At 38.0% G+C, this 23,667-nt stretch overlaps 1 protein-coding gene across 15 annotated transcripts in view; it reads right to left on the bottom strand.

Moving 5' to 3' along the window:
* Window positions 1-23,667, bottom strand: part of PCDH15 (protocadherin related 15) — a 1,260,230-nt gene that overhangs the window by 378,357 nt on the left and 858,206 nt on the right. For all 15 annotated transcript variants that reach the window (XR_015241496.1, XM_086679475.1, XM_086679485.1 and 12 more), the window contains one exon: window positions 19,273-19,381. Coding sequence is in view for 13 of the 15 variants with exons in the window: in XM_086679475.1 (XP_086535601.1) it covers window positions 19,273-19,381 (109 nt within the window). In the remaining 2 variants the exon portion in view is untranslated. The remainder of the gene's footprint in view (window positions 1-19,272; window positions 19,382-23,667) is intronic.

The following is a 23,667-nucleotide window of genomic DNA, read 5'->3' as shown; positions in this document are numbered from 1 at the left end:
ATACATCAAGAGTGGTCCAGTTGAGTAAATGATGATACATCCTCAAGCAGATAATAATTGAAATGTAAAAATTAATGATAAATTTCTTTACCTATTACTATAGAATTATCTTTAGTTATAGAAAGTGACAAAACAACTTGGAGAAAAGTGCATATATATACTAACTTTTAAGACAGAGGAGCATACACACATACAAATAAAAGGAAATATATACACATAAATGTGTATATATGGATGTGTTAGGAAAAATGATAAACTATAACATTAAAAAAGTGTTATGTATGAGAGAAAGAGGGAATGTTTTGAGGGAATAGGCAATGAAGCTAGATTAAACGAGCTACACCACTGTTTTTTTTTTTAAATTTTAGAGCCATATGAATATTATATATCATTATAAGACATTGAATATAAGGACATCACAAAAATAAATATTAAATTTAAAAATCTAAGTGTTTGGGGCACCTGCGTGGCTCAGTCGGTTGAACGTCCGACTTCGGCTCAGGTCATGATCTCACAGTTTGTGAGTTCGAGCCCCGCATCAGGCTCTATGCTGACTGCTTGCTCAGAGCCTGGAACCTGCTTCAGATTCTGTGTCTCCTTCTCTCTCTGCCCTTCCCCCGCTCACGTTTTGTCTCACTCTGTTTCTCAAAAATAAATCAATGTAAAAAAAAAAAATCTAAGTGTTTATTCATTTGGTGACATAAATACAAATAGAAAACGACCATTCCAGACAACTTTCAAAGACAGTACCTTAATGTCTTGTTCACAGTGTAATGTAGCTCTACAACAACTGAAATTATAAAAACAGAAACAAAACAAAGAGTCTGTAGTAATAATATTGTTCATGTTAGCGTTGTTAGTCTAAGATGGTTATGGGAGCATTTTGCCAGCAATGAAATGAATAGTAATGTGATGTCTTAACTCTATCACTCTGTTAAAAACTAAATTCTTATCAAAGAAAATTGGATTGCCATGGAAATTTAAGGAAATTTATGCCTATTTCCCAAGTTTTTATATCGTGGCCATGTAGGAATTTATAATCGGTCCCAGTCAAATGTTACTGCTGAATAACATTATAACCTCTCCTTTGGTAGAGCAAAAGCAATTATGATATACAACTTATATCCAGATGATTTTCAATGAAAACTTTCAAGTGACCCCTGAATGTTGAGTATCTTACAAAAGCCAGGCTATTATTGATGTATAAAAATGTTTCCAAGGACAGAAGTGCATGTCTAAGTTCAAGGACCCTACAGATTCACTTAATTTTCTCATTTAGAAGATGTGATATTCATTCCACTTAGCAAAGCTATACTTAATTCATTTACAAAAGCTGCTTCTTGGTTCCAGTTCAAGATGGTGATATGGGAAGACCCTGAACTCACATCCTCCATGGAACACACTGAATTACACTTATTAAGAGAACAGTTGCTCCTGAAGAAGAACTGAGGGTTGACTGAACAACCATAGAGAAAGAACAGCAAGAGAAAAGCAAGAGAGACGGAGACACAATAAGGAAGGGACTCCCCTCCCCCATTGCTGCCAACGGCAGTGGAGAGGGACAGTACTGAGGGACCAGGAACAGAACCTTCTGTCCTTGGGCACAGAAATAAAGCAGTGGTTTAAAAGAGCAACTAGCATGTAGAAGACACAACATGAGAACTCTGGAAAGCAGCAGAGGAACCCTAGAATGCTGTCCAGGTCAGAGGGACTAGAGAATGATAGTCCCTGGTTCACATTCCCACCCCACCTTAAAAGCCTAAACAGGAGCAGAGTCCAGACCCCATGACAGATGGGTCCAGTCATCTCAGTGAGCTTGTGACTTCAGTGAACCCAGGGTCTACAAGCTCACAACAATCCTGGTCATACTGGGGCACAGAAAACAAAGCCAGGGTTTAAAAGGGAGCTCTGAAAATGCTCTCTCCCCCTCCCCCTTAGAAGCCCAGACCAGAACAGGGTCTGGAAGCTATATGTGAAGGGTTCAGATGCCATAATTACTGGGTGTTGATGCCATAACTGGAAAGTCAGACTGTCACAGAAAGTTGGCAACTGCAGCAAGCCTAGGATTTGCAAGCCCACACCAGCTCCTTGCATGCTGGGACACAGAACAAAAAAACGCTGGTGTAAGAGAGTCAGGGAACTGAAGAAAAATTCTTTCCCCCTCAATTTAAAACCCAGACAGGGGGCGCCTGGGTGGCGCAGTCGGTTAGGCGGCCGACTTCAGCCAGGTCACGATCTCGCGGTCCGTGAGTTCGAGCCCCGCGTCGGGCTCTGGGCTGATGGCTCGGAGCCTGGAGCCTGTTTCCGATTCTGTGTCTCCCTCTCTCTCTGCCTCTCCCCCGTTCATGCTCTGTCTCTCTCTGTCCCAAAAATAAATAAACGTTGAAAAAAAAAATTAAAAAAAAAAATAAAACCCAGACAGGAGCAGAATTTAGCTCAACAGTGAGCTTGAGTCCTCAGGGTGCCTAGTGTCCATAAATCGACACCAGGCACCCTGTAGTGCTGAACACAGAAAACAAGCTGTGGTTTGTGGGTTTTGTTTGTTGTTTAATATTTATTGTATTATTATTATATGTTTTTTTTTTTACTTTTTGTTTTTACTTTTTAAAATTGTCTTGCTTTATTTTGGTTTTAATATTTTTTTTATTTCTTCTTCCTTCTCTTTTTTCTTCTTTTTTCCTCATTTTTAATTTTTTCTTTTCTTTTCTTATTATCTTTTCTTCCCATTTATTCTTTTTGTAAAAAGCCATGGTTTAAAAGTGTAACTAGCATTTATAGCCACAGCTCCAAACAACCATTAAAATTCACCAAGCATACATGGTCTGGATAGGGAACACTGTACACAAGACCAGTTGTTCAACTTTAGGACAATTAACTTTTTCCCAATCCGTAGAAACACAAACAGAAAGTCAAACAAAACGAAGAGACAGAATAATATGCTTCAAAAAAAAATAACAAGAAAAAACTAAAACAAAATAAAACAAAAGCAAAAACAAACAAAAAAACCTAAATGAAACAGAGATAAGCAATATACCTGATAAAGAATTTCAAGTAATGATCATAATGAAACTCACTGGGGTGCAGAAAAGAATGGAAGAACTCAGTGAGATCTTCAGTAAAGAGACAGAAAATATTAAAATGAAGTAATCAGAGTTGAAGAATACAATGTCTAAAATAACACACACACACACAAACACACACACACACACACACACACACACACACACACACACTATAGGGAATCAATAGTAGATGAGAGGATGCAGAAGAATGTGTCAGCCATCTGGAAGACAGGGTAATGAAAAGCACACAAGCAAAACAACAAAAAGAGAAAAGAGTTTTTTGTTTTTTTGTTTTTTTAAATGAGGACAGATTAAGAGACCTCTTGGACAACACAAAGTAAACAAACATTTATATTACAGGGATCCCAGAAAAAGAAGAACAAGAGAAAGGTGTAGAATCTTTATTTGAATAATAATTGAAAAAACTCCATAACCTAGGGAGGGAAATAGACATCTAAGTCCAAGAAGCACAGAGAATTCCAAACAAGATGAACCCAAGGAACTCTACACAATAGCACATAATAAAATGTCAAAGGTAAACAATAAAGAGAGAATCTTAAAAACAGTGAGAGAGAAACAAAAAATTACCTAGAAGGGAAAACCTATAAGGTTATTAGCTGAGTTTTTAGTAGAAAGTTTGTAAGCCAGAAAGCAGTGGCATGATATATTCAGAGTGCTGAAAGAAAGAAAGAAAAACAAAAAACAAAAAACAAAAACCTACAACTAAGCATACTTTACCCAACAAGATTATCATTCAGATTTGAAAGAGAGATAGAGTTTCCTAGACAAATAAATTATACAGGAGTTTATCACCACTAAATCAGCCTAATACAAAATGTTAAGACCAGTCATTTAAGTGGAAAAGATATGACCACAATTAGACATTAAACAATGTGAATAAAAAGATTTAAAATATGAGAACATATATATAACATGCAGAGAATGGAGTAAAAAAAAATAGAAGGGGAAAAAGAAAGATGATTTTTTCTCTTTTCTTTTTTTTTTATTTTCTTTTCAGAATGTTTGAACTTCAATGACCAAACTAATACGTACTGCTATTTACTTAGGATGTTACATATGAACCTCACTGAAACCACAAACCCCAAACCTGTATAGAAAACAAAAAATAAAGAGAAAGGCAAAGAATCACTACAGATATTCACTGACCGCAAAAAGAGCAAGGGAAGAAAGGAACAAAGAAGAATTACAAACTAAAAAACAAAAACAAAAAACAAAACAAAACAAAAACCAGAAAACAAATTTTTTAACTGTTGATAAGTACATACCTATTAATAATTACTTTAAATGTAAATTGTCTAAATGTTCCATTCAAAAATCAAAAGACACAGGGTGACAGAATGGATAACACAAACAAACAAGATCCATCTATATTCTGACAACAAGAGACAGACCTCAGACCTAGATAAATACAGCCTGAAAGTGAGGAGACAGAAAAATATTCACCATGCAAATATGGAAGTGGAAAAAATCCAGGATAGTAATACTTATATCAAACAAAATAGACTTTAAAAGAAAGACTGTCATAAAAGACAAATAAGGACACTACTTAATTATAAAGGGATCAATTCGAGAAAAAAATACAATTGTAAATATCTACACACTCAACACTGGAACATTTAAATACATAAAGCAGATATTAATGGACATTAAGAGATAATTTGATAGTAATAAAATGATAGTAGGGAATTCTAACACTTCACTTACATTAATGCATAGATCATCCAGACAGAAAATCAAGAAAACAATGTCTTTTAATGATACAATGGACCAGATTGACATAACAGATGTAAACAGAACATTCTATCCAGAAACAACAGAATGCACATTCTTTTCAAATGCACAAAGAAGGAACATTATCCAGAACAGATCACACATTAGGTCATAAGATAAATCTCAATAAATTTAAGAAGCTTGAAATCACATCATGCATCTTTTCTAAGCACAATGTTATAAAACTAGAAATAAATCATAAAAAAAATTGGAAAAAAAACATGAACATGTGCAGACTAAACAACATGATACTAAACAGCCAATGGGTCAATGAAGCAGTCCATGAATAAAAAAAAAATACATGGAAGCAAATGAAAATGAAAACTCAATGGTCCCAAATTTCTGAGATGCAATGAAAGCAGTTGTAGGAGAGAAGTTTACAGCAACATGGGCCTACTTCAAGAAATAATAAAAAATACAAATAAACATCTAACCTTATGCCTAGAGAAACTGGAAAAAATAAACAAAGCCCAAGATGACTATAAAGTAAATAGTAAACATCAGAGCAGAAATAAATGAGTAGAAACCAATAAAACAATAGAACAATCTATGGAACCAGGAGCTTGTTCTTTCGACAGATAAACAAAATTGACAAAACTTTAGCCAAACTCATCAAGAAATACATAGAAAGGACACACACACACACACACACACACACACACACACACACACACAAATGATCATTGACACCACAGAAATACAAAGGCTTATGATAGAATACTAGGAAAAACTACATGCCAACAAACTGGACCACCGAGAAGAAATGGATAAATTCCTAGAAACATATAATCTTCCAAAATTGAACCAGGCTGATATAAAATCTGGACAGATTACAAGTAACAAAATTGAGTTAGTAATCAAAGACTACCAAAAAATAGAAGTCCAGGACTAAACAGAATAACAAATTAATTCTAAAAGGCATTTAAAGAAGAGTTAATACCTATTCTTCTCAAACTATTCCAAAAACAGAAGAGGGAGAAAATCTTCCAAATACATTCTATGAGGCCAGTATTACCCAGCACCAAAAATTAAAGAGACCACAAAAAAAGATAACTACAGGCTAATATCCCTAATGAACACAGATATAAAAATCTCCAACAAAATATTTGCAAATCACATACAATAGTACATTGAAAAGATCATTCACCATGATTTGGTTGGGTTTATTCCTGGGATGCAAGGATGGTTCAATATTCATAAATCAATCAACATCATACAACACACCAACAAAATGAAGGATAAAATCATGATTATCTCAGTAGATGCAGAAAAAGAATTTGACAAGAGTTGAGATCCATTCATGACAAAAACTCTCAATAAAATGGGGTTAGAGGGAACATACCTAACATAATACAGGCCATATAAGAAAAACCCACAGCTCACATCATACTCAATGGTGAAAAACTGACAGCTTTCCCTCTAAGGTCAGGAGTAAGACAAGGATGTCCACTCTCACCACTTTTATTCAATATAGTACAGGAAGCCTTAGTCACAGCAATTAAACAAGAAAAAGAAATAAGAAGCATCCATGTCAGTAAAGAAATTAAACTGTCACTATTTGCATATGGCATACTATACACATAAAACCTTAGGACTCCACCAAAAACACTACTAGAAGTAATAAGCATATTTAGTAAAGTGGCGGGATTCAAAATCAATACTCAGAGATCTGTAGCATTTCTATACAGTAATAACAAAGTTGCAGAAAGAGAAAATTTAAAAGAAAACCTTACAATCAGATCAAAAATAATAAAATATGCAGGAATACACTTAACCAAAGAGGTGAAAGACTTGTACTCTGAAAACCATAAAATTTCACGTTATAGGTTTCACATCTTCAATTTCTTTTGGAAGGAAGCAAGGAAGGAAGGAAGGAAGGAAGGAAGGAAGGAAGGGAGAAAAAACAAGGAAGGAAGGAAGAAAAACAAGGAAGGAAGGAATTAAAGATGATACAAACAAATGAAAAGATCATCCATGCTCATGGTTTGGAAGAAGTAATATTGTCAAAATGTCCATATCACCCAAAGCAATCTACAGATTCAATGCAATCCACATCAAAACCCCAACAACATTTTTTACAAAACTAGAACAAATAATACTCAAATCTGTATGGAACCATAGAAGACCCTAAGTGATCAAACCAGTCCTGAGAAAAACAAAGCTGGAGGTTATCAAAATTCCAGATTTCAAGATATATCACAAAAAAACTGTAGTAATGAACACAGTACAGTACTGGCAAAAAAACAGACACATAGATAAACAGAACAGAATAGAGAGTCCAGCAATAAACTCACAATTTATAAGATCAATTAATCTTTGACAAAACAGGGAAGAATATGCAATGGGAAAGAGAAAGTCTTTTCAATAATGGTACTGGGAAAACTGGACAACTACATGTAAAAGAATGAAACTGGGTGACTTTCTAACACATTACACACAAAAAACCTCAAATTGGATTAAAGATCTACACATGTGTCCTGAACCCATAAAAGTTCTGAAGAGAACATAGCAATAATTTCTCTGGAATTAGCCATCACAACATTTTTCTTACATATGTCTCCTAAGGCCCAGGAAAGAAAAGCAAAAATAAACTGTTGGGATTACATCAAAATAAAAAGTTTCTACACAGCAAAGCAAACAATCAACAAAACAAAAAGGCAGCCTACTGACTGTGAGAGGATATTTGCAAATGACATATCTGATCAAGGATTAGTATCCAAAATATATAAAGAACTTATAAAACTCAATAGCAACAAACACAAATAATCCAATTAAAAATGGGCAGAAGACATGAACAAACGTTTCTTCAAAGAACACATCGAGATGGCCACCAGACACATGAAAAGATGCTCAATATCACTCATCACTAGGGAAATGCAAATCAAAACCACCATGATATATGACCTCACACATAAAGTAATGGCTAAAATGAAAAACACAAGAAACAACAAGTGTTGGTGAGGATGTGGAGAAAAAGGAACCCTTGTGCATTGTTGGTGGCAACGCACACTGGTGTAAACACTGTGGAAAACAGTGTGGAGATTCCTCAAAAAATTAAAAATGGAGCTACCACATGAGAGTATTTAATCAGGGAAAAGGAAAATAGGACCTCGAAAAGATATACGCACCTGTGTGTTTATTTCAGCATCATTTACAATAGCCAAGACATAGCCAAGACAGGGAAGCAAACTAAGTGTCCATCAATAGATGAAGAATTAAGGTATATATTATTTATATACACATACGTACGCATACATATAATGGAATATTTCACAGCCATAAAAAGGGATGAGTTCGTGCCATTTGAGGCAACATGGATGAACTTAGAGGGTCTTATGATAAGTAAATCAGGCTGAGAAAGACAAATACCATATGATTCCACTCACAAGTGGAATCTAAAAATAAATGAGTGAAACAAACTCAAATCACAATCAGACCTATAAATACAGAGAACTGATGGTTACCTGAGGGAAGGTGGGTAGGGGATGGACAAAATGGGTGAAGGGGAAGGGAACTACAGCCTTCAGTGATGGAATGAGTAAGCCATGGGAATAAAAATCAGAGCATAAGGAACACGGTCAATGACACGGTAATAGCGATAGAACAGAACAGATGGTAGTGACACTTGTGAGTGCAGGACGGTGACGTGCAGACATGTCAGATCACTGTGTTGTACACCTGAAACTAATGCAACAGCCTGTGTCAGCTCTACTCACATTAAAATGACAACAACAACAATAATGAGGAGATGGCTCTTTTCCCATTATAAATGTAAATAAAAATTATTTTAAAAAGGTCCTTTTTTTTCAAAATCTCTCCAAAGCTCTGAGTTTTCTCCATTTAGTTTTTGTCTTGATTTTAATCTTGGGGTTAACTGTATTAAAATTCCATTCTCTTGATATTCAATTCACCTGCTGCCCTGGTTATATAACTAAAATTTTGTCAAAAATTTCAACCATATTTTTATCTATGCCTTCAAAGCACATTTCTTTTTGTTATCACATTATTCCTAGGTTGGCACCCAGATGATAGATATTGCCTCTAATTTCTTGCCATTCTCTACTGTTAGTTTTAAATTTATCATTTTGCCTTATAGCTGTCCCACTTTTCATGTGCATCTTTGATCGTTCTAACTGAAAACAGTAAACTCCCCTTGTCCTACTCTCATGTCTTCCAGATCTCTTCAGGTCTATCCATCCTCTTTGCAATCTCTTTGTTGAGCTATTTCTAACGAATAATACACTCTTCTTTTCTGTTCTAAAATAGTGCCAAAAACTCTGTAATCCATCCCCCACCAAAGAACATAAAACTTCAAATCTGCTTTTACTTGTCTTTCAAAAAAATCAAAGTTACTCCATTAGTATCCAATTTCTCAATTTAGGAAGATACTACAAAGATTTTCCTGGGTTATTTTCCTGATGCATTTTTATGGCAGTGCTTCTGAGAATGTAGATCTTGGTCCACTTGCATGGGAAAAGCTAAGATCCCATCCTGTTTTGTTGAATGAGAATCCCTGAAAAGCAAGGTCAGAAATATGCACCTCTGAAAATCTCTAAAGTTTGAGAACCACCACATTACGGTGTATGAAATGCCCATACCTTTATTTAAACCTGAAACAAGTATAAAAACCATGAACTGAGTTTTTGCTGATAATACCACCATTTTTCTGACTATGCAGATTCCAATCTCCAAATTCCTCTGACTCTTCGTGTGTTGCCCATGTGATTCCTCCTTGCCTGTGTCCTCACCATTCTCTCCTCCTGTATTTTTCTGTGGTCCTACTCTGCTTCCTCACCTAAAGCCTTGCCCTCTCATTCATGTACTGCTCTGATAGCTTCCTCAATCTTCTGACATTCCATGCATTTATAATAACTAAGGTAACATGCTAAAATGCCACTTTAATCTCCCAATTATCTAGACAAAATTTAATATATTGTTTACTGCAGTGATGCCCAAGGTGTTATTTAGTGGTGCAATTTACATACAATTAAATGCACAGATAAGCTTCAATGTTTTTGGAGAATTGTATAGACCTATATAACCACCACCCATATTAAAACTTTAATTTCACATTTCTTTTGTCCAAAAACAATACAAAGATATGCTTAACAAATATTTACTGTTCAAGATGACACCTGCTGCTCTTGGCATGTGTATAGGGACACAGGCAAGGAGTCTTGAGGGAGGCATGGGGACTATGCAGTGTATACAGGGGGACAGAAGCACTGTCCCCTGTCTGCCTTCAGCACATGGCAGTGGGCTTGGGTTCATATCTGGCTAAAGTGACCTGTGTTTTGTAGAGTTCATTTTTCACCAAACGAATACTCACAAAAATGAATAAACAGCTGAGAACTATTTCTTCAAGTGAACCTCAGATGGAAAAGAACACTAACGATGTATGCAAAAGCGAACACCACGAAGGGACAGGATGCTCACTCCCATGCTCCTAGTACAAGGACTAAATGAATCATGCTCTTAGGTCACATCCTGAAGACCCAAGCACATCAACCCAGCCTGACAATTTTTTTAATGTTTACTTATTTTGAGAGAGAGAGTGTGGGCATGAGCACAGAAGGGGCATAGAGAGAGGAAGAGAGAGAGAGAGTCCCAAGCAGACTCTGCACCGTCAGTCTAGAACCTGACACAGGGCTCGAACTTACAAAACCACGAGTTCATGACCTGAACCAAAATCAAGAATCGGAAGCTTAACCAACTGAGCCACCTAGTCACCCCCAGCCTGACATTTTTAAACAATTTGTAGAATTACTTGAAATGTGGACTTACATCCAATGTAATTAATAGTAATCAGTACTCTATGCAACTGGTGAGCATTGAAGTTTGAACTAATGGTAATGCATGCACAATGTTTAAACATTACAGGGCTTAACTATTTTTAACTCATGGGGCAAGGAATGAAAAACTTGTTCAATACAACTATTCACTATCTTAATCTAACACACACACACATAACCTGAAGTAGATTAGAGACAGCTACAAATTCTGAGCTTCCCACCAAGAAGCAGAGTCTATTTTCCCTCTTGTTTTTTAAATGTTTACTTATCTATTTTGAGAGAGAGAGAGAGAGAGAGAGAGAATGGCACAGGGGCAGGGAGGGTGGGGGAGAGAGAGAGAGAAAGAGGGAGAGAATGGCACAGGGGAAGGGAGACAAGGGGAGGGAGGGAGGGGGAGGGAGAGAGGGAGGGGGAGGGAGAGAGGGAGGGAGGGGGAGAGAGGGAGGGAGAGGGAGAGGGGGAGGGAGGGAGAGGGAGAGGGAGAGGGAGAGGGAGAGGGAGAGGGAGAGGGAGAGAGAGAGAGGATCCCAAGCAGGCTCCATGCTGTCAGCAAGGATCCTGATGCGGGGCTCAATCTCATGAACAATAAGATGATGACCTGAGTGGAAAATCAAGAATCTGACTCTTAACCGACTGAGCCACGTAGGCCGCCCAGTATTTTCCCTCTTCTTTTTTTTATTAAAATTTTTTTTAACATTTATTTATTGTTGAGAGAGAGAGAGAGAGAGAGAGAGAGAGAGAGAGAGAGAGGACATGAGCAGGGGAGGGGCAGAGAGACAGAGGGAGACAAAGAATCCAAAGGAGGCTCCAGGCTCTGAGCTGTCAGCACAGAACCCCATGTGGGGCTCAAATTCATGAACTGTGAGATCATGACCTGAGCCAAAGTCGGATGCTTAATGGACTGAGCCACCCAGGTGCCCACCTCTTCTTGAATAGGGGCTAGATTCATGCTTGATTTGACCAATGGTGGCAGATATGATACCATTCCGTTTGGGGGCCAAGCTTTAAGAAAACTGGTAACCTTCATTTTTACCTTCTAAAAAGTCAATGAGCTGCGGTAAAGGCTACAGAATAAGGTAAGCCCAGTGGGGAAAGGGGGGTGTAACCACACTGGATGTCTATATCCCTGGCTAGCTCCCTGCTGAATGCACACATTTGAGTAGCCTCAACGACACCGTGTGAAACAAAAGAACTGCCCAGTTGATCCCAATCAACCCACAGAAATATGAGAAATACCACAGCTGCCATTTTAGGTCACTAATGTCTGTGGTTTATTGTACAAGAACAGACAACTAAAGCACTAGCCACTGTCTCTACAACTTCCCTTATGTTTCCTCAGCTTACACTGTCTTCATGTTTTGATGAATTTTGGTTCATTTCCACAAAGTTTCTTGCCCTGAACGTTATCTTTTTTTCTTTTTTTCCCCCCACTGGCCGAGTAACATAGCAAACCAAGTATTAAGAATCATAGTTTTCCCACAAACCCAGGGCCATAGCCTCTGGGCTGTTACTGGAGAAAGAAAGATACTTCTATTTGATTTAAAACACTGTGTTTTAGAGGTTCTTTGTAAGGATATTTAAACTTGTACCTTTACTAACATATACCCTACATGCCCCATTACTCTAGATAACATACTTATCTTTGGATCAATCAATGCTCTCATTTTTAGCAGATATTTTTGAGAGTTCCAGTATTTGTAGCTTATTATTCTACTCTATTGATCCTTGTAGGGGACAGAACAAGAAGCTCAATGTATTTGGAAATGAATAGGTCTCTGGAACAATTTCCAGGGGAAGCCATAAAAATATGAACAATACTGATACTGAGTAATAAGACCTGTATAGTAGGAGAAACATCTCCCAATAATGTGTGCCATAAAATCAAGCTTCTCTCTCATGCCTACATGATAATAATAATAATACTGCACAATACTCCAGCTTATTAGCTAGTAATAAGTTCCTGATAACAGAGAATAATAAATCCAGAAAGGAAAAGAGGAAAATTTCTGAATCAGTGGAAGTTACTCAGAATTAGAATCAACATCCTGGAAAACAGAAAGACCTGAGGGAATGAACTAATAGACTATGTGTGAGGTGACTTAGTGTTCGAAAGGCCAACATGTAAAAAAGGATGCAGCTATAAGGTATGTGGCACTGGGAAAATAAAAGAAGAAAGTAAAAGCAGATAAATGAAAATTCTGGACTCTTCCCCAAGTATTTGTGAAATCCAAAATATCGAAAGGAGGGATTTGGGGGCCCAGGACATGTTTTCATTGTGTTATCCACTTAAAATACATATTTAAATCTGTATCTTCCTCATGGCTTTTTCAAAATGAGTATACTGTGTGCTTGGGCACAAAAATACTAATACTTAATAATACTTATCAGAGTTAATGCATGTTTATAAAAAATATTTGAACCTAAGGTTTGTGGGTCTGATGTTGCTCTTCTTTTTTTATTTTTTCCCCCAAAATGTTTCCCCCATGAGTTTGTGTGTGAATGGGGGAGGGGCAGAGAGAGAGGAAGAGAGAGAATCCCAAGAAGGCTCGGAGCTATCAGCATAAAGTGGACATGGGCTCAAACTCACAAACTCATGTGAGATCATGACTTCAGCCGAAACCAAGAGTCAGATGTTTAACCAACTGCACCACCCAGAAGCCCCTGGTATTGCCATTCTTCTTTTATTTGTTAAAAAAATTTTTTTAGATGTTTATTTATTTTTGAGAAAGAGACAGAGCACGAGCTGGGTTGGGGCAGAGAGAGAGGGAGACAGAGTGTGAGCGGGAGTTGGGGCAGAGAGAGGGAGACACAGAATCCGAAGCAGGCTCCAGGCTCTGACCTGTCAGCACAGAGCCTGACACGGGGCTGGAACCCACAAACTGCGAGATCATGACCTGAGCAGAAATCAAAGGCTCAACTGACTGAGCCACCCAGGTGCATGTGGTGTCTCCATTTTTCACCAATGTGTTATACCAACTCTTTAATTGCCAGAATATACATAATATCATCATAATGACCACACTGACTTTGAATAATAGGCAAAAGTAGCTATTAATCATATTTTTATATTTACATTTTAGTATGTAATGCTTATCTACATGTTGTATTTAATAATATTATTTGTCATACAGTAGATGCTCTGGTATGAGCATCCAGCATTAAAAACGCTAATATTACAAGCTGCTATTATAAACTAAAAGTTAGGAGATCTTCTTATATTATTAGACATAAACACATATTCTATCATATCTTTGTTAATGACAATCTGGGGACAGTCATGGAAATGCCCTTCTTTGTCTCGTTAGAGCCTCGCACATGATCATCTTTAGCCCTTTGAACATCTTTGAAACACCCAACTGAAAGTCTTTGTTAAGTCTAATGCCTAGAATCTCTCAGAAACACTTTTGTTGATTTATTTTCCCTGTGTATCAGCCATTCTTCCCTGTTTCATTCCAGTGTCCCAGGTTCTCTTAAAAGCTGGTCATTTCAAACAGTATTATGTGACAACACTGAACATCAGATTTCTTCCCTCCCCAGTGTCTGCTGAAGATGCTGCTCATTTGTTTTTCCAAGTAATGCTTTCTGAACTGATAACTCTAAAATATGCCTGCTTTGTCACGTGGGGCCACTGAAACCTGTACTCGGTTTAGTGTTTAGTTAATGACGGGGTGGAGATTTTTTACATACTTGGAAACAATAAGTATCCTAGTCTTTGTTTGGGAGCACTTGGCTGATGTTAGATCACAGTTAGTCCTTAATTCTGCTGTTTAAAGCTCCACCCTAGCCTTTTCTTTCTGCTTTGGCAGAAACTCAAGGTAAGCCAGATATGAAAACTTAAGACTTTCTCAGGTGTTTTCTGAAAATTCACACGCTACTATTCTTACTGTTGTCCTTCCAAGATTCCTACAAATATGTCAAAGTTTTTGCAAACCCTGTGGACATCATTCCTAACTTTCTTTTTAAGCTTACTGGTTAGCCAATCGCGTGTTCCAATTTTTGTCTATTGCTTCAGGCAGCAACAAAGTTAAAACACTTGCCTGTAATTGTTTTTGAGAAACTCCTTCCCCACTGCTCCCTAACCATCCCTCAAACAAGACTTTTTGTGCTGGGTGAAATCGGAGTTAGCCTTTTATATGGGTTCTTCCAGGGACTCACCAGCCAGGTCACATGATGTTTCTTTGGAAATGAGGCTTTGGAAGAGCTCCAGTTTTGTTCTGTTTTTCAAGAGACTGTCAAGATACTTTGGGAATGCAGGTTGTTATTTTTATTAAGTTTACTTACTTATTTTGGAAAAGAGAGACAGCATGTGTGTGTGTGAGCAGGGAAGGAGCAGAGAGAAAGGGGTAGAGAGAATCCCAAGCAGGCTCTGCACTGTCAGCACAGAGCCTGACATGGGGCTCGAACTCATGAACCATGAGATCATGACCTGAGCTAAAATCAAGAGTCAGACATGACTGAGTCACCCAGGTGTTCCAAGGTTGTTGTATTTAATGCTACTCCTGAACTAACTAGTAGGCAATGTGACTCAGGCAAATGAAAAATTCCACTAAGCTAAAAAAAACACAACCAAGAGTCAGCTGTTTTTCTTGAATAAATGTTCCCTGGGTTGCTGTAAGACTTGGTTAATTCAGCAATTAATGATCCAAAATTATGATTTCACTTTGGTTTATACTAGTTTGTCACAGCTTTTAGGGAAGGGAGATTTTTCACAAGTCTTTCCTTGATTATTTTCAATGACTTCACCTGGAATAATTCCTTAAATTATTAAAATATTAATCTAATATTACTTTTACTGTGATTTTATTATACTGAATGTAACAAGGACTTTCTTAAATATATAATTCGGTGTTTGTGAAATGATAAGTACACCCCCAAAAATTCAGTTCATCCAAATTTATGTCAGTTTTATGGAAAATTTTAGTTTACCATAAAATTCTATTTTGCACTTAATCATTTGAGATTTTATTGTCACTTTTGTTGTTGTTGTCCTTTAGTGAATGCTCCAACTTAAACCTAAATTTCATCGTCCTAATAGTAAAACACAGAAGGGGCATCAATTAGGCTAACAGAGTTTTACTTATTCCCTCCAAAAGTCATCCCATTTTGGGATAAAGGAATTTCCATTTTAAGGCAGGAGTCAATTTTGAGGGATTTTTTTTTGAGTTTTCAATCGCTTATACTCTGAATATCTTTCACTCAGAGTATCCCTGCTAATCCCATCCTTCACAGGTAGAATGGTATCATTTTTCTGTGAAGAAAGCCAATGGACACCTCTAGGAAACAGTGGATTGAGGTGACACAGGGTGAGGTTGTTGGGGATGATCAGTGGTAGAAGAGTAATTCCACCATTGACGATAGTTACGGTAGGAACAGTGAAGGAACTGGCAACAGTCCTTGGATGGCCCTTCTGCACACCTGAACATGCGCATCCTCCCATTTAGTAAGTAGACCGCCAAGAATGTGCAAGAGCAGTGGGGAGCTGTCCACATGGAGGCCGAGAAAACTAGCTCTGAGGGACGTGCACTCAGAACTACTGGGCAGGGGGGACTTAAGGAAAATGAAGAGGTCTTGCCAAGTAAGGAAAATCAGAGCCATGGAAATCCTGTTGTGCACGTTTCTCTGTGTGTGTGTGCTTCTGTTCTTACCAGTCCTGTCTAACTTAGGAAAGGTGATTTTTCTTCCTAATGGTAATGGTGACATGAATTAACATTATTGAGCACTAGCTTTTTCCCAGGCATTATTACACATTTACCTATATTGAATCAAATTTTCAAAACCTTTTTATAGAAGGTCTGTTTTTAATAACTCCATTTTATTTATTTATTATTTATTCATTTAATGTTTGTTTATTTTTGGGAGACACAGACAGAGTGCGTCTGTGGGAGAGACACAGAGAGAGAGAGAGAGGAACACACAGAATCTGAAGCAGGCTCCAGGCTCTGTGCTAACAGAGGGGCTGTGCTAACAGAGGGGCTCGCACTCATGAACCGTGAGATCGTGACCTGAGCCAAAGTCGGCCGCTTAACCGACTCAGCCACCCAGGGGCCCCTAAACTCCATTTTAAAGAGGAGCCATCTGAAGCAGAGAGATGAGTAACTCACCTAGCATTATATGATTAATAAGTGTTACAGTCAGGATTTGAATACAGTTCAAACTATCTGTACAAGGCCCCGTCCTCTAGAAGTGCAAATGCTATAAATGACATCATTTTATTTAACTTATTTGTAAAAACAAAGACAGTGATAGTGGTTGTGTCTATTGTTTAGGACCATCCATCATACTACATTGGTGGTTGGTGATACAGGCCGCCAATGCATCATTCTGCTCTCATTACTACCTTGGCTTCTCCATTCGCTCAGAGTAAATGACAAAGTCGATCGATAGCATACTAGACTCTGTAAGTTCTGACCCCTCTGTGTCTCACCTCCTCTTTCTACTTCCTCTCACTCACTCATCTCCAACGCTCCTGGTCTCCTCGATGCTTCTGAAACCCAGCAGGCAAGCTCCAGTTTTTTATCTCCGCCTATTCTCCTAGACATCAACAGGGGTAACTGCGTCAGCTCCTGTGAGACTTTGCTCAAATCTCATCTGTTCAGTGAGGTGTGCCCTGATCATCCTATCTAATGCTGCAGTTTATACTACAACACCTCTCTGTGCTCCATTTTCCCCACAGTGCTGACTACCTTCTCTCTTCTATAATAAACACATAATACGTTTCTTGCTTGTTGCCTTTGCTTCTGCCAGAACACCAGCTCCACCGAAGTGAGGAATCTGTCTCCCTCCACAGAGTAGGTGCTCATTTATCAAAAGAAAAAATAAATATAATTTCTAAGAGTGAAAGAAACTCATGAACACCACTGGATTTCATCCCACCATGGGAAGCAGGCTTCTCCAACACTGACTTTCAAGTTCATCCTTTGGATTTTACACATGCTGTCTCAACTTTCTAGGTAATTTCTCTCCTGTGTTCTACCTGGGAACCCTGACCCTTCTGCCGAAATAACTTTCTACGTAATTTTCTCCACCCCTCCCTAACCTAGAACTTTTACCTCTCACCTTTGCATCTATAGCATGTAGCACAGTGACTGACATATGATCAAACCTCGTTGATGAAATGAACAATGGTTATTTCTTTTGATCTATGCTCCAGGCCCTTACAGACTTCAAAGACCGACACTTATGTTCATAAGGACTTTTTAAAAATGTAATGATCTCATCTCTACCATGGGGTTATCATATGTGCACAGTTCCAGACACCAAAGGCTTGAAACAGAACTGCTTTCTTTTCTTTACAGACAGCATTTCTAAGTAGGATATAGGATCATATTTGGAAATCTCTCTGTAGGCTGCTGTAGGCAATGTGTCTTGTAGGCTGCTGTATTGTTATGTATGTGCACATACACACAGACTAAAGGCTCAGGAGTTGACAGTAGTGCTGAATTCCACTGAACAATCATTCTGAAGCTCATTTCAAGAGCAACCCCTTTCTCACTAAGAGAGGTATGGTCTCACATGCATCTGTCTCTCTAGATACTCTAAACCATGAAAAGCAGCAACATCCATGTTTTAGCAAAAGCAATTTGGGAAGAGTGGCATAATCACATTCTCATCATTTTTGCTTCGGTGCAATTACCAGTCTATGTACAAGGATGAGCCAGAAGAGCTCCTGTGAAACTTTTCAAGGAAAAATCAGCCAAGGGTATAATGTGTTGTGAGCCTTTGGGTACTCGTGATCCTTCTCCCATATGGTGCCAAAAGCCCTTATTTAATTCACTCATGTCATCTCAGAATTACATAATTGTCTTCAACCAATGATAAAATACTAGTAGAGCAAACTGTACATTTTCAATGGATTTTTTTCAAATTTTTCTTAGAGAATTCTTTGTGACGGAACACAGAGAAAGTTACCAATATGTAGATTAATATCCTATTTTTTTTAAAGTTGTTTCACTTCCTTAATGAAATTTTTCCATTTTTTAACACATCTCACTAAAGCTAATTCTGAGGGGAAAGTTGTGGTTTTGTTTTGTTTTGTTTTGTTTGTTTTGTGACAGAGCGCCAGAGAGCACAAGCTGGGGACGGGGAGAGGGAAAGGGAGAGGGAGAGGCAAAATCTTTTTTTTTTTTTTTAACATTATTTATTTTTGAGACAGAGAGAGACAGAGCATGAACAGGGAGGAGCAGAGAGAGAGGGAGACACAGAATCTGAAACAGGCTCCAGGCTCTGAGCTGTCAGCACAGAACCCGATGCGGGGCTCGAACTCACGGACCGTGAGATCATGACCTCAGCCGAAGTCGGACGCTTAACCGACCAAGCCACCCAGGCGCCCCAGGGAGAGACAAAATCTTAAGCAGACTCCACTCTGAGCATGGAGCCCAATGCAGGCTGGGCTCAGCCTTACAACAGTGAGATCACGACCTGAGCAGAAAATAAGGGTTGGCTGCTTAGCCTGCTGAGCCACCCGTGCACCCCGAAAATTATTATTTCTGAATTTATTTTTACATAAAAATAATAACTTCTAAGATGGCCACCTTTGTTATTAAAGGTGTTTTCTTTGATTGGATACAACTATTTATGCATGATTCTAGAACGATGAGTGAGAGTGTAAAATGTTACCAGATACGGACCAACAAGGATAGAGTAGAGGATGCCTGGTCTATCTGCTGGCGGCTGAATGTTCCGGTCCTGGTCAACAGCTTGGATGGGCGGGGTAACCACGATGGGGTTCAGTTCTTCCTGGAAAAAAAAAAAGGGAGCGTTTAGTCCCACTTTATTCTTTTTTTTTTTTTTTTAATTTTTTTTTCAACGTTTATTTATTTTTGGGACAGAGAGAGACAGAGCATGAATGGTGGAGGGGCAGAAAGAGAGGGAGACACAGAATCGGAAACAGGCTCCAGGCTCTGAGCCATCAGCCCAGAGCCTGACGCGGGGCTCGAACTAACGGACCGACCGCGAGATCGTGACCTGGCTGAAATCGGATGCTTAACTGACTGCGCCACCCAGGCGCCCCAGTCCCACTTTATTCTTAACGCCTCATGGAGAACTGACACTCAGATATGAGACATTACAGTCTGGACAGCTAGGCAATACCTGAACTAGTAGTTAAACTCAGCTTTCAAGATTTGAAATTTAACACATTAGACTAGTTAATTTTGAATTCAAAGAGGGAACGATGTGTCCTCAGGGTCAGAATGAAAAGCCATAGTAATTACACACTTAGAACTTTATTTTATTTATTTATTTATTTATTTATTTATTTATTTATTTGAACTGGGTGTTTTTTTTTTTTTTCAACGTTTATTTATTTTTGGGACAGAGAGAGACAGAGCATGAATGGGGGAGGGGCAGAGAGAGAGGGAGACACAGAATCGGAAACAGACTCCAGGCTCTGAGCCATCAGCCCAGAGCCTGACGCGGGGCTCGAACTCCCGGACCGCGAGATCGTGACCTGGCTGAAGTCGGACGCTTAACCGACTGCGCCATCCAGGCGCCCCCACACTTAGAACTTTATATCAGGGTTTTCTCCTAAGAGGAAGATGAGGAAGAAAGAGATCAATAAATCTGCATCTTCCCTAGATAATTAAATCAGAAGTGTGAGGCTATCAAATATAATTTTATCTGTCTGTAGACAAGATTTGTAAGAATATTTACATTCTTTTTCTTCCTAACTCATGTTTTAAAAATTACTTTTTAATTACATTTAAAATTAAAAAAATTTAAAAAATTACATTTAAAAATGTAATCCCTTAATTACATTAAAAACAAAATTTTAAAAATCAATGCTTTAACTGAATAGAAATCAAAGCCCCATCACTGCAAATGTCATATAGCGAAATTGATTATATATTATGCATGTACGTACATGCATATAAATTTAATTTATAATTGTATGCAAGAGGACTCTGTTTAAAATCATAATATATTTCTCTAAGCCAGTGTTTGCCAATATGATGTCCAGTGGTATTCTGTTCCACTGTCAGGATTGGTAAGCAGTTTTCTGTGCAGGACCAGATAATAAATATATTTAGGCTTCGCTGGACAGAGAGTCTCCGTGTCAGCTTCTCAACTCTGACACTGTAACACAAAATCAACCAAGTGGGTATAACTATGCTGCAATAAAGCTTTATTTACAAAGACGAATGGTATGTAGGACAGAGTTTCTTGGCCCCTGTACTGAGTGATCAATCATTCTTTGTAACAAATATGCTGAAAAAACAAACGTGCACTCTTCACAGATAAGCTTGTGACACAGGATATGAAAGAAACTTTCAAAAAGTGAATCCACTTTCCTGCAGGTCTTTTCGGAGACTTTTGTGCTAATTTGCATAATGGCCATCTAAGAAGGGGGTGTTATTTGCACATTTTCTAGAATCATCCATTAACATCTCCTTGAACTCTTACATTGCCTTAGAACACAGTTTGAGAAATACTGCTTTAAGTCTCTGCAAGCCCTCAGTCCAAACATACTAGTAATTTTAAAGGGAAATAATGTCTGTTTCCATATCTGACTTCACAGTCTAAGGAATCACTGCAACGTTATTTTATATTATATCTTCTCAAATGAGAGAACCTTGAAACGTATCATGTACTTTTATATAAAATCAGTACTTTCTAATCTCAGCAGAAATGTAGAGTAGTGGCCTGCTGAAAAGAAATGCAAGAATATGAAACTGTAACGTGGAATACTTAATTTTGATTAAGTTACGGTAAGTTACATTAAACACAAGTACATTGCTAAAACATGTTAAATTTTTGAAGTTGCAATAATTAAAGGTAATCATTGAGCAAATATTCGGAGTTCACATACATCTTAGGGGTTCTGCAGACTTAAAAATCTCTAACAGGCTTTCCATAGCCTAAACGTTTTTAATATCTTCCTAAAAACAAAGATCTCCTGGTAGGGATAACTTTGCAATACTATATTCACCTTTTTAATGTGTCTTCAGATCCATGAAAATGTCAAACCAATATCAAAATCACTCCATTAAATCAGGATGACTACTGTTCTTTTGTTTGTTGTTCTTTCCACACAATACAACACATCACAATACAACAGTCTTCCTCAACTGTTTCCCTTGTTCCCTATTTCTGTCCCTCGTTCTCCGTTACACTATCATTGCGCCACTTCTCTCTCTCTCTCTCTCTCTCTCACCACACACACACACACACACACACACACACACACACACACCTGCCCAACAGACAATTTCCTTCCTCTGTAATCCTGTATTTCTCCTGACACTGAAAGCATCCAAAGCTCTTCAAGTCTGTATGTTTGAACACAGGAGTGGAGGGCTGATAGGTCATCCTAGACATTTGTCAAAGCAGCCTGATGGCGTTAGCCAAAGTCAGCATGCAGCCAAGCTACTGCAGTTCTGGTTCAACTAATAAATCTGTGGTGGGTCTTCCAAAAGTACAGTAGCATGCAGATCTTGCGAAGGGAATTCAACTCTCAGGATATTTTGCAGCCTGTCTTCCTTCCCATGGCCAGAGAAATATACTAAGGGATCCTAGACTCCTGCTTTTTGAAATAACTTACCTAGAATTAAAAGCAAAACGAAACAAAAAAACAGAAAACAAAACAAGATTAAAAAAAAAAAAAAAACTGAACCTGAGGTCTTCTGGGAGAGTGCTAAACATGACCAGATCACATTGGGGTTTCTCTGCTGACACCTTTCTCTGCTAAGTGACCAACACATATACAGTTTTAGTTTGGGTAATGAGTCACATAGTTTAAAATCCTCTTCTGCACAAGTTGCTGGAATGAGAAATGGGGTTTCAGTCATATTTTTTAAAATTATATGAACAACAGGAAAAAAAACCTAAAAATAACACAATAAACAAAACCAAAAGGGAGGGAAAGGTTCTAATTAAATTCCTCATCTTTCATAGTTGGTTACTAATAAATGTATGGTGAGAACTGAAGAAATAAAAAGAAACAAGTACGCCGTTTAGAATTACGTGACATCTAGAATCAGAAGAATTGAAACTAGAAATACCAGCATGTGGCTGTCTCGGGAGAGTGGGCCTAGAAGTGAAGAAGGGAGGTGGGATGAAATGTATTTAAAGCCATTCAGTCCTGTTTCACTGTGTAGTTTCCATACTCTGTACTAATTTTAATATTATAAATTAGCAAATTGTACTAGTGAGAATACAATAAATAAACCCTCTTGGTGAAGGCTTCAATGAGTTTCTGGAAATTTGGGAGTACAGTTGTCTTATATAACTTCTTAGGACTGATTTTTGTCTTTTCTTACAAAGACTAGCGACTTAAGAAAAATTTTTTCTTAGGCTACTGTTCATGAGGTTTTTTTTTTTTTTTTTTTTTTAAGAAAATCTAGGTTTAAAGGTGAAAAGGATGAATTATCAGCTATGGTTTCTAAGATTACCACCCAAGTATATTGGGCTGCTTGAATCTTGAGGATTTCTAACACTGGTAATATGTAACATTAAAGGATACTGTGTTTTGTGTAGGATGCTACTGTTACAGTATGTAATGAAATTTTTTATAAAGATAAGTAGCATTTAAGCCAGAGTTGGAAAAGGAAACATGTACTCATTAGAAGAAACAACATAATAAGATGCACCAAGTTTTGAACTTCTCCATCACCAAAAATCTCTGTATGGGAGATAGCCAGCCATTGGAAGGACATACAACTAACCAAGGAAATGCCAGCGAGAAACTATTCCTTAGAAAAGAAAGAATTTTATGGGGGAAAAACATGCAATCATGTATAATATTTGGCAAGTTAATATCTACTTACTAAATACATTCATGTCAATTTGTATTGTACTGAATTTTCCAGCCCGGTAGCAGATCACCACACGGAGCTAGACCTGAAGGAAACCGGCCCGCAGTGACCACTGCCAGAACAGGCTCCCCAGGCCTTAGAAAAGGGGAAAAACTAGGAGACGCATTTCTTTTGAAGAACCATCCTCTTCAAGCAGATAGTAACTACTGCTCCGTTCCTCTCCCGCCCCCTTATTTCTCTTAGCTTCTAATTTTACAGCTGGATTAGAGA

Source organism: Puma concolor, chromosome D2, assembly GCF_028749965.1.
Source record: "Puma concolor isolate L17-30 chromosome D2, mPumCon1.1.hap2, whole genome shotgun sequence".
Lineage (NCBI taxonomy): Eukaryota > Metazoa > Chordata > Mammalia > Carnivora > Felidae > Puma > Puma concolor.
The sequence above is the reverse complement of the archived record's forward strand: the minus strand, read 5'-3'. Positions and strand labels throughout refer to the sequence as shown.